At 42.4% G+C, this 16,911-nt stretch overlaps 1 protein-coding gene across 5 annotated transcripts in view; it reads right to left on the bottom strand.

The window, feature by feature from the left end:
- Nucleotides 1-16,911, bottom strand: part of sclt1 (sodium channel and clathrin linker 1) — a 165,772-nt gene that overhangs the window by 89,843 nt on the left and 59,018 nt on the right. For all 5 annotated transcript variants that reach the window (XR_007449044.1, XR_007449043.1, XM_049572847.1 and 2 more), the window contains exons 12-14: nucleotides 16,451-16,542; nucleotides 15,837-16,014; nucleotides 15,564-15,662 (exon numbers count right to left, since the gene is read on the bottom strand). Coding sequence is in view for 3 of the 5 variants with exons in the window: in XM_049572847.1 (XP_049428804.1) it covers nucleotides 15,564-15,662; nucleotides 15,837-16,014; nucleotides 16,451-16,542 (369 nt within the window). In the remaining 2 variants the exon portion in view is untranslated. The remainder of the gene's footprint in view (nucleotides 1-15,563; nucleotides 15,663-15,836; nucleotides 16,015-16,450; nucleotides 16,543-16,911) is intronic.

Here is a 16,911-nt window from a genome sequence, read left to right as displayed (position 1 = left end):
TCTGTCATGGTGGCGGGTTTGGGGCGGAACAGGTTAGAACCCGCAAATTGCCGCTCGCGGCTATATTTTATTTGAGGAATTTCAGTCAGGATTTAGAGTGCATCATAGCACTGAGACAGCACTAGTCAAAATTACAAATGACCTTCTCATTGCTTCAGACAAAGGACTTGTCTCTGTACTTTATTAGAACTTAGTGCAGCGTTTGACACAATTGACCATCAAATTCTACTGCTGAGACTGGAACACTTAATTTGTCTAAAAGGTTCTGTACTGAGCTGGTTTAAATCTTATTTATCTGATCGTTTTCTGTTTGTTGACATTCATAATGAATCATCCTCACATACCAAAGTTTGTTTTGGAGTTCCGCAAGGTTCTGTGCTTGGACCAATCCTATTTACTCTATATATGCTTCCTTTAGGTAACATCATTAGAAATCACTCTATAAATTTCCATTGTTATGCGGATGATATTCACTTGTATTTATCGATGAAGCCAGAAGAAACTAATCAATTAACTAAACTCCATAACTGCCTTAAAGACATAAAAACTTGGATGAGCACCAATTTCCTGATGTTAAATTCAGACAAAACTGAAGTTATTGTTCTTGGCCCCAAACAACTCAGAGACTCTTTATCTGATGACATAGTTTTTCTAGATGGCATTGCTCTGGCCTCTAGCACTACCGTAAGAAACCTCGGAGTGATATTTGATCAAGATTTGTCTTTTAATTCTCATTTAAAACAAACCTCACAGACTGCATTTTTTCAGCTGCGCAATATTGCAAAAATTAGGCCTATTCTGACCCGAAACGATGCAGAAAAATTGGTCCATGCTTTTGTTATCTCTAGGCTGGATTACTGTAACTCTCTATTATCAGGTAGCTCTAGTAAGTCCTTAAAAACTCTCCAGGTAATTCAGAATGCAGCAGCACGTGTACTAACAGGAACTAAGAAACGTGATGATATTTCTCCTGTTTTAGCTTCTCTGCACTGGCTCCCTGTAAAATCCAGAATTGAATTTAAAATCCTACTGTTAACTTATAAAGCTCTAAATGGTCAAGCTCCGTCATATCTTAGAGAGCTCATAGTGCCATATTATCCCACCAGAACACTGCGCTCTGAGAACGCAGGGTTACTCGTGGTCCCTAAAGTCTCCAAAGTAGATCAGGAGCCAGAGCCTTCAGCTATCAGGCTCCTCTCCTGTGGAATCATCTTCCTGTTACGGTCCGGGAGGCAGACACCGTCTCCACATTTAAGACTAGACTTAAGACTTTCCTCTTTGATAAAGCTTATAGTTAGGGTGGCTCAGGCTTGCTCTGTACCAGCCCCTAGTTAGGCTGACTTAGGCCTAGTCTGCCGGAGGACCCCCCTATAATACACCGGGCACCTTCTCTCCTTCTCTCTCTCTCGTATTCTATTACTGCATCTTGCTAACTCGGCCATTCTGGATGTCACTAACTCGGCTTCTTCTCCGGAGCCTTTGTGCTCCACTGTCTCTCAGATTAACTCATAATGCAATGGTGCCTGGACAGTGTGACGTGTGTGGTTGTGCTGCTCCCGTGGTCCTGCCAGATGCCTCCTGCTGCTGCTGCTGCCATCATTAGTCATTAGTCACACTTCTACTGTTATTATACACATATGACTATTGTCACACATGTATACTGCCAGATATTAATACATACTTTCAACATATTGTACCACAGTAGCCAGAACTATAACTATAATATTATTACTTTCAACAATGTTGTTGTAAGCTACTGTCATTACCTGCATCTCTCTCTCTCTCTCTCTCTCTCTCTCTCTCTCTCTCTCTCTCTCTCTCTCTCTCTGTGTCTCATTGTGTCATGTGGATTACTGTTAATTTGTTATGCTGATCTGTTCTGTACGACATCTATTGCACGTCTGTCCGTCCTGGAAGAGGGATCCCTCCTCTGTTGCTCTTCCTAAAGTTTCTACTGTTTTTTTTCCCCGTTAAAGGGTTTTTTTGGGGGAGTTTTTCCTTATCCGCTGCGAGGGTCATAAGGACAGAGGGATGTCGTATGCTGTAAAGCCCTGTGAGGCAAATTGTGGTTTGTGATATTGGGCTTTATATATAAAATTGATTGATTGATTGATTGATTTAGTGTAGTAGTGCAGAGATTAGCTAGCTACACAGAAAAGAATATATACTATGGTGCAGAAGGCAGGAATACCAGGTTTTGCAGGGTGTTTAGAGCAAACTAGCATGATCTGGCACCAGATTCAGGCAGCGAAGATTAACAAAAGGGACCTGCATGTAATATTTTTAGATCTTGCAAATGCATTTGGTTCAGTACCTCATAGCCTCGTTTAGAGTGCGTTTGACTACTTCAAAGTGCCACAGGTAGTTGTTAACTTGGTGAAAGCATACTTTCAGGATATTAGGTTGTGTCTAAGTACGGCAGGTTTCACAACAGGTTGGCAAAGCTAGAAATAGGCATCATGGCAGGGTGTACAATTTCTCCATTAGCATTTACTATGGCGATGGAAGTAATCATCAGGGCTTCTAAGTGGGTGGTAGGTGGGGTGAGATGGCAGAACGGGTTACATCTTCCACCAGTTAGGGCTTACATGGATGACATGACACTGGTGACCACAACAATGCCATATGCAAAAGGCCTACTAGAGAAGGTAAATAAGAACCGCAAGTGAGCCAACATGAAGATTAAGTCTAGTAAGTCTAGAAGCATCTCAATATGCAGAGGGAAGTTAAGTGATGGGAAGTTTTTCATAGATGATGAGGAAATCCCAATAATTAGGGAAAAGTCAGTAAAGGGCTTTGGTAGGTGGTACAATGTGGAGTTGAATGATGAGGAACAGGTGTTGAAATTTAGAAAAGATGTGGCAGAAGGATTGGATAGAATAGATAAATCAGAACTTCCAGGAAAGTTGAAGCTGTGGTGTTTGCAATTTGGGCTGTTAATGTGGCCATTGTCAATTTATGAAATTCTAATATCCGTTGTGGAGAGAATTGAAAGGCTGGTTTGCTCCTATATTAGGAAGTGGTTGGGCACTTCTAGGTGCCCAAGTTGTGTTGCATTGTATGGAAAAGGGATACTTCAGCTGCCAGTATCTAGTTTAACAGAAGAATTTAAATGTACCAAGGTCAGGACAGAGGTCTTATCTGGGAGTAAGGACATGGTAGTTAGGAGTGTGGTTCCAAATCCAACCAAGGAGAGGAAGTGGAACCCAAGATTGGCAGTTCAGGAGGCAGAGGCAGCTCTTAGGCATGCAGAGATTGTAGGTAATGTTCAGTTTGGTCAGGGAGGCCTGGGGCTTGCCTCAGGCAAACCGGTATGGAATAAAGCAGGTCTTAAAGACAAAAGAAAGCTGGTCGTGGAACAGATACGTAGACAGGAGGAAATATTAAGGGGTGCAAAGGTAGTGGCCCAGGCTAAACAGGGACAGTGGTTGAATTGGGAAGGTGTAGGGAAGAGGAAACTTTGTTGGAGGGAACTGTGGAGTATGATTCCTAGTAGGAGCTACATACGATGTATTACCAACCCCCCCAGAACCTAAAACTGTGGGTAAATGGGGACCCATCATGCCCATTGTGTTCAGGTACCGCAACCTTAAAGCATATTTTGTCAGGCTGTAAAGTTAGCTTGTCATAGCGCCAATATAAATGGCAACATAACCAGGTGTTAAAATGTTTAGCTGCAGGCATCGAAAGGAAACAAAGATGGGTGAATTCAGAAGGTGTTAAGAATAGGAGTTTAGCAATTCAGTTTGTCCGTGAGGGGGAGAAATACAGAAGGGATAAGTTAGTAAGGAGGCAAGGGTGTGGCCGCCTAGAAGGTGCTTGTGATTGGGAAATGCAAGTAGATTTAGGGGGAAAGCTTGTTGTTCCCCAGGAAATAGTTTGTACCAAGCAGAGGCCTGACATAGCGTTGTGGTCAGTGAGTAAACGGATAGTTTATTTCATCGAGCTGACAGTTCCTTGGGAAGACTCAGTGGAAGAAGCCTATGAAAGAAAAAAGCTTAGATATGCAGACTTAGGAGCAGAAGCTGAGCAGCAAGGATGGAAAACTAGGAATTGTCCAGTGGAAGTGGGGTGTAGGGGATTCATAGGATCAGCTGTTTCGCTCCTGAGGGAACTTGGAGTGCAAGGACAGAGTTTGAGGAAGACAGTGAAGGAAATGTCAGATGAAGCAGCCAGATCTAGCCAGTGGATCTATAAGAGAAGAAATAATGTCAGTTGGGGGCCAGCAGGGGGAACTACTAAGCAGGGTACATAACTCCTTGAGATCAGGTGGAGAGATCCACCAATTGGTCCTCTCAGGAGAAAATCCAGGAAGAGGAAGGTTATTTATGTGTGGGAGTGGCCTATTTGAATCCATTTTGTTTGAGACCATGCTGCAAGATGAGTGTGTTTGCTGACCCTGTAAGTGTATTTATCTCCTTTAACTTTTGTTTATATTGGGGTTATGCTATGTAGCGTGTGAAACAGAGTATGGTGAATGTGCCGGGAAAGGTAGTATCAGCACTGTCGCTACCTGGAGCTCGCATGTACGGAGCCTGGGTTTGTTGAAGATGGCAGTGTTATTTGGGCTGAGAAAGCCATGTGTAAGTATGGTAAAGGAGGCTGTTGGGTTGGTGCAGGGAGCAGTGAGATCTGGCATTAGGGGAGTGTCTCTGGGATGCCAGAGATCATTGTCTGGCCTCCTGGAGGTGTCGTGGGACTAATAGACGAAACACTGGTGAAAGGAGGTTCCCACCTGATGACCCCAAAGACATGTTAGTTATCACTGCTCACTGGTCTGTATAGTTAAGCCTTGCCATAATAGCTTATCATAGGGCTTAGGGGTTAATCACTGAGTGCTGATCCTTTCTCTAGAGCACAAACTTCTTGTGTTTATTTGAATGAATTAGATCTCAGTGCGGCATTTGACACAACTGACCATCAAATTCTGCTTCAGAGACTGGAACATTGGCCTAAAAGGTTCTGCACTAAGCTGGTTCAAATCTTATTTATCTGATCGTTTTCAGTTCAGTTATGTTCATGATGAATCATCTCTACGTACTAAAGTTTATTTTGGAGTTCCACAAGGTTCTGTTCTTGGACCAATTCTGTTCACTTTATATATGCTCCCCTTAGATAACATAATTAGAAATCACTCTGTAAATTTCCATTGCTATGCGGATGATACATAGTTGCATTTATCGATGAAGCCAGGAGAAACGGATCAATTAACTAAACTTCAAAAATGCCTTAAAGACATAAAAACCTGGATGAGCTCCAATTTCCTGATGTTAAATTCAGACAAAACTGAAGTTATTGTTCTTGGCCCCCAACACCTCAGAAACTCTTTATCTGATGATATAATTTCTCTGGATGGCCTAAGGCCCTGGGGCCCGGTTGGGCTCAGCCCGAAAAGACAACATGGAGCGGCAGGCAGGGGCGGGGTCCCTGGCATGCCAACCTCTGGCGTCACGGACTGGCTTTTGGAACGTGGTATGTCACCTCTCTGGTGTGGAAGGAGCCGGAGCTTGTGCAGGAGGTGGAGCGGTACCGACTAGATATAGTTGGGCTCACCTCCACGCACAAACTCCTGGAGAGGGGCTGGACTCTCGCTTTTTCCGGAGTTGCTCAGGGTGAGAGGCGCCAGGCGTTTGTGGGGATACTCACAAGCCCCTGGCTGAGCGCAGCCGTGTTAGGGTTGTCCCCGGAGAACGAGAGGGTCGCCACGATGCGACTGCGGGTCGCAAAGAGAAAGTCTCTGACTGTTGTTTGTGCTTATGCACCGAACGGCAGTGTGGAGTACCCGGCCTTATTGGAGTCTCTTGGCGGCATCCTGCAAGGGGTGCCGGCTGGGGACTCCATAGTTCTCCTGGGGGACTTCAACACTCACGTGGGCAATGACGGAGAAACCTGGAGAGGGGTGATTGGGAGGGACGGCCTGCCTGATCTGAACCCAAATGGTGCTTTGTTGTTGGACTTATGTGCGAGTCATGGACTGGCCATAACGAACACCATGTTCAAGTACAGGGAGGTTCATAAGTGTACCTGGTACCAGAACACCCTAAGCCAAAGATCAATGATCGATCTTGTGGTCATAACAGCAGATCTGCGGCCGTGTTTCTTGGACACTCAGGTGAAGAGAGGAGCAGAACTGTCAACTGATCACCACCTGGTGATGAGTTGGATCAGATGGCGGGGGAGGCTGCCGGACATACCTGGTAAACCCAAACATGTAGTGAGGGTGAACTGGGAATGTCTGGCTGAGGACCCTGTCCGTGGGGTCTACCTCCGTCCCACCCTCCCCCGGGAGAATGCATCCCGGGGGAGGGTGGGGACATGGAGTATGAGTGGGCCATGTTCAAAGCCTCCATTGTGGAGGCGGCTGCTAGGAGCTGTGGTCAGAAGGTTGCCGAAGAACCTGCTGGTGGACACTAGCGGTGAGGGGGGGCAGTCAGGCTGAAGAAGGAAGCCTTTTGGGTCTGGCTGCCCAAGGGGTCTCCTGAAGCAGCAGACAGGTGACGGTTGGCCAGAAGGGCTGCAGCTGTGGTGGTCACTGAAGCGACCCACCACCCGCAGGGACAGAAATCAGGGTCGGGTTAGGGCTGCACAATTCTGGAGAATCACTATTTTTTGGCTTATAATTGAGATCACGATTCTCTCACTATTTTTTCAAGATAAAGATTAATTGTGCTTATTTCCTTATACAAAAGGAAAAGAAACAAAAATTATGAATAAATAATAAATAATATCATTAAATAACAAAACCTATGATTGTGCCTGATACAAGAGACACAAGGCACATAAACTCTGGTCAGCAGAGAGGGAACACTCCTGTTTTTAGCTTAAATGCAACAGCTGACAGCCTGACACTGACCGTAAAAACAATAAACTCTAGTCTCTTGTCTTCTCTTACAGCTTTTGAACAATTTTAACAATAATATCAATGTTGAACAACTTTTTTCAGAGGTAGGTATTCCAGACCTGGAATTAAGTCATTTTTAGGGGCACCAAGGCCAAAACCAATGGCGCAATAACAATATGTGCTAATTACACTGAATGAAGACAAAACAATATATGTGTTGAAAAACAGTACTGAGTTTATTAAAACTGTAAACTGAACATTTGAATTTTCCACAAAATGCTGTGTGATAAATGTTATTAAAATTAAATTATTTAATTATAATAATGATAAAATAAAGTCTAAATGGACTAAGGAAGATCAAAATTAAACGTTTTAACACTATGCATTTGACAGGAGTATTCACCTAACAACAGCCTACATATCTTTAATTATATAATTATTTATATGTCTCTATATATACATTTGTATTGTATTATATGTATAAATTCTCTACAGAATCTTGTATGATCTTTAATGTGTGTTCAATTTATTAAAAAAAAAACAAAAAAAAGTTTTGGTGAACCCTGCAGCAAAGTGAACCCTCTTCCTCAGAGAGGATCTTTGCCTCCCAGTTTGTTCCTGGCGGCAGAGCAGAGTGAACCGTCTTTCTTCTCAAAGGATCTTTGTCCCATGAGAGCAGGCACTGCTCTCCATGTCCGCAGCGTAAACAACTTTCGCTGGCAATATGACAGTCACTAGAAGCACATAATGACCCTTTGTAAAAGTTTCTGTGTGGTACCTGTGTTGTACATGAGCTAGCGGCTCACGTTAGTGGCTAAGGACTGACAGGCTGTCCGGTATGTGTGTGTGTGTCTGTGTGTGTCTGTCTGAGGAGTGTCAGTATGTTAACTTGTAAGGGGTCCTCACGTTGTCAGCTCTCTCCCGCGCTCGCTGCTTTCCAAACTGCCGGCCGGCTGTCGCTCTGTATCACGTGGTATAACGCTGCGTTGTTGGGAGCGCTTGTTTTCATGCAGATGATGTCCCGACTCCCGGCACGGGTGGGGCCAGCAGAATCAGCGTCATTGAAAAATTACATCGCATATGCATGAATCGAGATCATGATTTTATTACGATTAATCATGCAGCCCTAGGGTGGAGTGCAAGAGGTTAAAGGCAAATAAAATATTGGGGATTTATGTAAAAATATACACAGAGACATATACATAATTATACAATTAAAGATATGTAGGCTGGGGTTGGTATGACGTCACCGAGCTGAGAGGTCGGACTGGCACTGAGCTCCCGCTCCCATCGACCGTAATTTAAATTTTACCCACCACAGCCCGACATTTTTTTACACCTCGCTGATCGCCGTAAGACTTCCAACAATGTCAAGCAAAGAAAACAGCTCGGTTCCGCCCGAAAATCAAGGTAAATCTCAACGAACAACGAGGAGCCGACTGAACATGGAGGCGCAAGATGGCGGCCCGGGTACAGGTGGCTACTCACAGCTAACTCAGGAAGTTACTGAGAGCATCGGCAAGTTATTAGAGGAGAAGCTGGCCACATTTACGAACACACTGGAAGTTTTGACAGCCCGGGTGGAAGGCAACAATAAAAGACTGGACGAAGCAGAGGGCAGAGTGTCCACACTGGAGGACATGCTAGCTACCACCGAAAACAAGCTCCGGGAAGTTGAGCAGAAATTACACATTCTCACTGAAAAAGCAGACGACATGGAGAACAGGTCGAGACGAGACAACATCAGGATTATTGGCTTGAAGGAGGGAGCCGAAGGTGAGCAACCTGTTGCTTTCTTTCAACGCTGGCTGCCAAAGATATTGAACTTGGAGACTAAACGGGGCATAATTAAAATCGACCGGGCGCACAGGGGGCTCGGTCCCGCTCGCGGTGACTGCCCCAGACCCGTCATCATCAAGCTACACAACTCCGGGGAGAAGCAGCGGATCACGGCAACACTCAGAGAGAGACGGCAGCTGACACATGAGGGGCAGAAACTGTACATTCAGCAGGATTTCTCAGCTGCAGTGAAGGAGAAGCGGCGCAGCTTCAACAAGGTGTGTGAACGTCTGATTGGACTGAACATCCGCTTCGTCATGCAGTTCCCCGCTGTCCTAAGCCTCACATACAACGGAGAGAAACATGCTTTCCAGTCCCCCCGAGCTGCGCAGGAATTTGTGGACGGACTGATGTGAACTGTGCAAGGATTACCACTGGGTAAATACAGTATTTTTGTGATGAGATGTCACTTGGTGATTCCAGTTTGAATTACTGTATTAAAGTGTAAATTAAGCTGGGCATATTAAACTGGGAAAATGTTTAACTAAAACAGCCATACTGTACATACAGGATAGGTTAGGGCTGCGACAGGCGGTGATGTTAACTTGAAAGGTTAGACATTGAATTAAGCTTGGTCTGTTAAAATAAATAAATATGTATATATATATATATATATATATATATATATATATATATATATATATATATATATATATATATATATATATATATATATATATATAGATTCACACTAGGGAAAAAAACAAAAAAACAAAAAAAAAAACATGTGTAAGTTATGTACTTAACAAAAAGGTGAAATAACTGAAAACATGTCTTATATTCTAGTTTCTTCAAAATAGCCAGAAGAGACTGAGGTTGTTGCTCTTCTTCGGGGTTACCTGCGCTCTCAGCGTCATACAACCACTTGTAACTGTTACGCAAATCTGGTTATTATGGTTGTGTTTTTTTTATTGTTCTTTCTTAGACCTGTTGAGGTGTATTTCAGTGTTCAATGCCCGTTGTTCAGAGGCAAATTTGTTGCTCACAGTGCTCGAACGTGAGACTACCTACTTGCCACCAAAATACCCTGTCTTATATACTTATATATATTCTGTCACTGCTCACAACCTCAAGCGTAATATGGCTTTTGCATTATTGGTTTATTTTATTTTCATCTAACAACCATGAGTGATATTAAGATTACTTCTTTAAATGTCAAGGGGGTCGGCCATGTAGTTAAAAGACAGAAGATTATCTCTTTATTAAAGAAAGAGAATGCTCAAATTGCCCTCCTACAAGAAACACATTTGACAGACTCAGAACACATTAAACTAAGGAGGGATTGGGTAGGTCAGGTGTTCTACTCATCTTACAACTCACATAGTAGAGGAGTAGCCATTCTCATCCACAAGAAGTTACAGTTCACTTTGGAAGAGATTATTAAGGATGATGAGGGACGTTTTGTTATCATCTCAGGCTTCCTGTTTGGGGAGCGAATCCTTATTGGCTCTATTTATGGCCCTAACGCATTCGAGCCTTCTTTCTTTTCTAGGCTGCTGGCAGCAGCATCCTCACATTTAACCCCCTTCACAGTATTCGGAGGAGACTTTAACTGCTAGTGTTGACCAATCTCCATCTAAACCGGCTTTTACATCAAAAAAGACAGCAAGGCTGAAGGAGCTAGGTGCAGATCTAGGTCTCTTTGACGTTTGGAGAATTATAAACCCGACAGCGAAAGACTTCACTTTTTACTCCCACCCCCACCAATCTCTATCAAGAATTGATTATTTTCTAGTGTCTAGAGAGGTAGTAGACAGAGTCAAAGCATGCTCAATTGGAATATGTACATTATCAGATCATAACCCGGTGTTTATGACAATATCCCCCCCCATCCCAATCCCTTGTCACGCCATTGGAGACTTAATAGCTTACTATTGAGTAGCCCCCCATTTGTGATCTTTCTGGAGAAACAATGGGAACTTTTTATGGCAACAAATAACACACCAGGTATAAATCCCTCCCTGCTATGGGAAACTGCTAAGGCATTTATCAGAGGGTCGATTATATCTTACACAGCAGCTCATAAGAGGGAAACAATCAGCAAGCAATTGGAGTTGGAACAGTCAATCCAAGATTTAGAGAAAAAGTTTAAAGAGTCTCCATCTAAATATAATCTTAAAAATTTAGAAGCAGCAAGATCGGCGCTTAATCAACTCTTAACAAGCAAAGCAGAGATGCCAGACAGAGGCTTTATGAACACGGCAATAAGCCTGGCCGCTTTCTTGCCCGCCTGGCAAAGGGCAGAAATGCCATTAATTTAATATCATCACTTAAAGATAGTAATGGTGACAAATTTCATGAATCAAAAAAAAATAATATCATGAGACAGTTCTACCACAAGTTATACTCCTCCGAATGCAACACATCAGATGAACTAAGAAAATCCTTCTTGGATCAAATTAGTTTCCCCTCTCTTACAGAAGAACAACGGGAGCTCCTGAATAGAGAGGTTACCAGGGAAGAGGTCCTGGATGCTATTCGCTCACTTCAGAGTGGGAAAGCGCCAGGGCCAGATGGCTATGGGCCTGAATATTATAAAAAAATGAGTCGAGCTGTGGTGGGCCCTCTGACCGATATGTTTCTGGACTCCTTTAGAAATGGATGTCTCCCTCCCTCTCTAAATTTAGCCAATATCTCTTTAATACTGAAGAAAAATAAACCTCCGGAAGAATGTGGTTCTTATAGGCCTGTCAGTCTTATAAATGTAGACAGCAAGATACTTTCTAAAGTATTAGCCAGAAGATTGGAGAATTGTTTACCTTTACTTATAAATGATGATCAGACGGGCTTTATCAGAAGGAGGTTATCGTGCTCTAATGTGAGAAGACTTCTTAATGTAGTACAGTACTCCACAGGCCACGGGCATTAGCTATATCATTGGACGCGGAAAAAGCGTTCGACAGGGTGGAGTGGGGGTTTATGTGGGATGTCTTGAGCAGGTTTGGATTAGGAGAGGAGTTTATAAATTGGATAAAACTTATTTATCATTCACCAGAGGCCTGTGTCTTAACTAATGGGATGCGTTCTTCTCCCTTCCCGCTAGGCAGAGGGACAAGACAGGGCTGCCCGCTCTCCCCCCTCCTTTTTGCCTTACTTTAGAACCATTAGCAGAACGCATCAGGAATAGTAAGGAAATACACGGTGTTACTTTAGGCAAGACCACGCATAAGATAGCACTATATGCTGATGATGTTTTACTTTTTCTTACAAGGCCTGAGGTATCAGTCCTGGCCATTCTGTCAATTATCAATTTATTTGGCTCCATATCTGGCTATAAAGTAAATTACACAAAATCTGAAGCCATGCCCCTGGGAAATTATGGTAGCACAGGCTTGGACACAAATTTTCCATTCAGATGGGCCACTTCAGGCTTTGTTTATCTTGGTGTTAAAGTGTCACCTAATGTGGAGGACCTGAGGAGACTTAATTTTGTGCCTACAATCAGAACAGTTAAGAATGACCTTGAGAGATGGCATGACCTTCCTCTCCTGGATGGGCAGAATTAGTCTCATTAAGATGAACATACTACCCAGGTTGCTTTACCCTTTGCAGATGTTGCCATTATGGATTCCTAGGAGGGTTATTTCAGATCTAGAAAAAGCCTTTTCACGATTTATCTGGCACAATAAAAAACCCAGAATTAAAATTAAAACTCTAAATCTACCAGTGGAACGAGGGGGGTTAGCCCTACCCAATTTGAGATATTATAACTGGGCCTGCCACACCCGGATAGTTTGGGACTGGCTCCAATCTCATTTAAAATCTGAAGTGAATATCGATGAATGGTTCTCCTCCCCCTACTCTATGTTGAGTAAACTCACTAGTTACGGAAAAAAGAGGTCGCCGCACATTAAGTGCAATCCTGTTGTCTACAACACTTTCAGAGTCTGGCGAGACCTTACAAAGTATTTTGAGGAAGATGTTTCATCTCTTGCATTAACACCTGTAACCAGAAATGAGGAGTTTGTCCCAGGAATTAATAATAGTTTATTTGATAGCTGGCATAAGAAAGGCATCAAGCTCATATGGGATGTATACCAGGGCAATACACTAATGTCCTTTCAACAGCTTCAACACAAATACAACATTGCATCTGAACACTTTTTTGGGTATCTCCAACTCCGTAGTTTTATTATGTCAAATGTGAAAAACTTCCACACAGGCACTCCCTCTGCCAGTGATATAGATTTATTTGTACTGAACCGAAAAGAAGCAAGACATTTTCTCTCTCATTCTTACTCGCTGCTCTACTCCTTAGATACATCAGATATAAGGAAAGTGATACAGAAGTGGGAACGAGATCTGGGGGGGGGGAATTTATTGAAGATGACTGGCATGAAGCAATTGTCTCTGCCAAAACCACATTTATTTGCAACCGAATGAGAGAAACGCAGTTCAAAATACTCCATAGATCCCACATAACACCATTCATTCTTAACAAGATGGACAACCAGATCTCTCCTCTTTGCATCAAATGTAAAATGTCTGTTGGTACATACATTCACTATTTCTGGGAATGTCATTTGATTGCAAGGTTTTGGAGTAATGTGGCCCAGGAGCTGAGTAAGATTTATCACTTAAAGTTAGAAAGGATTCTGGCCTCTTCATATTAAGTTTGCCTTCAAAAACATTATCTTTGAGTCGAACAGATTTCAAACTTTGTGACAAACTTCTGTTTCTGGCCAGGAGATGTATTTTAGAGCAGTGGATAAGTGACAAACCTCCAACTGTCACACAATGGTACCAAGAGGCATATAAAGTCTTACCCCTGGAAAGACTTACTGCACGAATGAAAGGGGATGATAATTGGTTTGAAGGAACATGGTCGGCCTTTTTGAAGTATTTACCCCCACTCCTCCGTGATACTGTAAACAAGGGGAAATATGCTTTAGACTGGAATACTTCCACTGGATGATTTATGCTATCATATTGGTTATTGCCAGTCTCTAATTCACTGCTTCTGTTCTAGTTTTAATTTTATTTGACTACCATATACTCAGGTATACTGTGTACATATATATATTTCTTTTATTTTATTATGTTTTTTTTTATTTTATTATTATTATTATTATTATTATTATTTATTTATTTTTTATTTTATTTTATTTTTTTTGTTTTGTTTTTTTTTGTTTTCACTGCATGTGGATAGGAGAGGGCACGATGTGCTTAGTGTCTACGGTGTTTTCTGATTTGTGGGGGAGGGGTGACCGTGGGCTGCGGTGATTGGGTATGGATGGTGTCGTGTTTTTCTTTATGTGTCAATGTCTGCGTGAACACAGGGAGCACTTGTATGTTATGTTATGTTGTGTTTTGTTTGAAAAAACCCCCAATAAAATCTATTTGAAAAAAAAAAAAAAAAAAGATATGTAGGCTATGTTAGGTGAATACACCTGTCAAATGCATGGTGTCCATTTAGACTTTATCATAACAATAACGATGAATATTATGAATTGTTCACATTTTAATTTAATTTTAATAACATTTATCACACAGCATTTTGTGGAAAAGTCAAATGTTCAGTTTACATTTATAACCCCTCTAACTCCCCTTGGACGCTGGCGTCCGCGCTCCCTCCCTCCTCTGTTAAATGGTATCTCACAGGTGGGCTACGTCACCAAACCATGTGATGTTTGGTATCACCGGATTCAGGAAGCTCTCGGCTTTCTGAATCCAGCAACGTTTTTCTTTTATTCCTTATGGATTTCGCACCAGAGCAGCCTAAACACATGAAGTCCAAAATCACGATGAGTGGTGACAAGCTACGTCATGCCATTTTTCGAGGGGAAAAGTTAAAGGATTACTTGCAATCTCATGTGGAGCAGTAAGTGGACACGTAGCTGGTTTATAAAAGGTAAGAGTCTCACTCCTACCACTTTTGGCTGAGATATACCTCCTAGAAAGTGGGATCACAACTTTCACGTTTCATATGGCTTTATTTGGTGATATTTTATGATCTCTCTGTGTCATAAACAACATCAGCTATCATAACCACACCTGATTTCAGGTTTAAGGTATGATGTTTGAAGCTGGCTGAGCGTTGTTTGATCACTGACAGTACTGTTTTGAAGCGGAGTGAGCGCTCTGTCTTTTGGAGCTCCACCTGGATCTTTTCATGGAAAAAACCCTGTAGAATGGTCATACTTTGAGCAATTTTCTTCAAACTTGAAACAAATGTTCATTGAAAGTATGGCTACAGCCCCAGTGTCATTTACCTGCTCAGATGAAGCCACAGGCAGTTATTCATGCTGAAAATCATGTTTTATTTTATGTTAGGCAAAATCTTCAACTTTTTACTGACTTCAGAGGCCCATTACTCTGTCTCTGTATCACCTAGATTGTTTCTGACACGTTCACAAGGAACTTCAGGACCCTATTGAAATCGCGCTGTTTATTAGGGCCAGAGCAGGTCTCGACCTGCGAGGTCCCTATTGTTTTTCGAATGATTATTATTAGGGCCCGAGCGACGACGAAGTCATCCGTGAGGACCCTATTGTAATCGCGCTGTTTATTATTATTATTATCATTATCATTATCATTATCATTATTATTATTATTATTAGGGCCCGAGCACCTAGCGGTGCGAGGACCCTATTGTGGCATTAGCTGCTTGGCACATCCACAACAACAGAGAACAGGGCGTGCAGTTTAACTCAGAAAGCTTTTTAAGCAATGATGTAATACATTCGGGAGCTTAAAAGCACACTTTAATCACACAGAAAATTACATGGATGCCATTTAGTAGAATCAGTTGTGATTCTAGGATATCTTTCAAATTTCAAACCCTATACAGACAGCATTATTCCTTGCGGTCTCCGTACGATTTCTGCCTCTACAGATAAAGCCCATCATATCTTGCTCAGGGGGCCATGCTGTAACTCCATACCTCATTTCTGGTGCGGACTGCAGCATCCTGGATCAACTGTTTGACTGCCTCCTTTGTCTTCTCTAACTCTTGTGTCTTCTGTTTCTCTCTTAACAGGGCCTGAATGAGAGGGTAAAGACAGACACAGCTACAGTTGTCATGTTCTGAAGTGCTGAGAGGATGTGGAACATACAACTCAATAGATTGAGGGGAAGGCAATGTGTGTGAAAAAGTAAAAAAAATAGAAAGGAATAAAGACAGAAAGGAAGACAGAAACGCAGTGACAGCAGTCACCTGGTCCTTCAGCAAAGCAGCCTCCTCAACCACCTGAACACTCTGTCGGACTTTAGCCAGGGCCTCATACTTCTCCTCTTCTAGGTTGGTAGAATGTGTCTGGAGTTCCCCCACCTTTATCTCCCACACAGTTTGATCTCTGCGAACTGCCTTAGCTTCCTGAGATGCAGCTTTTAGTCTGACAAAAGGAGTAAGAGTAGGAGATATTTTTAAGAGTAAGTGGAGAAAAAGGATTAAGTAACAGCTGCAGGGGAAAAGACAGGGAATAGCTGCTTGGCTCTGCGACACTATTATTTTTGATGTAAAATTCCATGACTTCCCAAAAGACTGAGACATTGCACTGCTTCCAAAAGTTCAATGTTCTGTCTGAAACTGGTTATTGTTGCTGGGCAACTGCCATATATTTTAAGACCGTTTGAAAAATGGAATGTGGTGTAATCATGTCTGGTGACCTATTTGTAAAACATGCGAAAACTCTTAAAATTTTTATAACATTTTGTGTTGCACAACACTGCATACATTTCATAAATGATTGAAACTCTTCTGCGTAAAGGGTAGGAAATATGGAAAATAAATGTAATTGCAATTAAAGGAGTGGTTTTACTTGTGCTCACCTGGGCCCCAGCTGGCTCAAGTCTGCCAGAAGCTGTTGAAGTCGCCTGTCTGCTGCATCCTCTCGGCCCTGAGCCTCTGCCACATCTTCCTCCTAAACACACACACACACACACACACACACACACACACACACACACACACACACACTTTTCCTGATAAACGACATTAATTGTTGAGAAAACAGTAGCCACTACAGCCCAAAGGTAAAAAAAGTATAAAACTAGAGATTGCCTTGAGATGAGATCACATTAGTTGCAACGCCAAATCAGTGTGTACAGTGCAACTGACAATGTTGGGAAGGTTTTTAAATGTAATAAGTAGTTACCCTGATAAATGGTATCGTCGCCGATCACGTTATTTTTTACAAAATGAGAATCAGTAATAAAAGATCGGAGGAATCAAAACAAAAAAAATGGCCAGGTTTTTCCCATTGTTGCCTCCACTTTCCAATGTATAAAGT

The sequence above is a fragment of the Epinephelus fuscoguttatus genome, linkage group LG3 (assembly GCF_011397635.1).
Source record: "Epinephelus fuscoguttatus linkage group LG3, E.fuscoguttatus.final_Chr_v1".
NCBI lineage: Eukaryota > Metazoa > Chordata > Actinopteri > Perciformes > Serranidae > Epinephelus > Epinephelus fuscoguttatus.
Note: the sequence above shows the minus strand (reverse complement) of the source record. Positions and strands in the feature narration are given on the sequence as shown.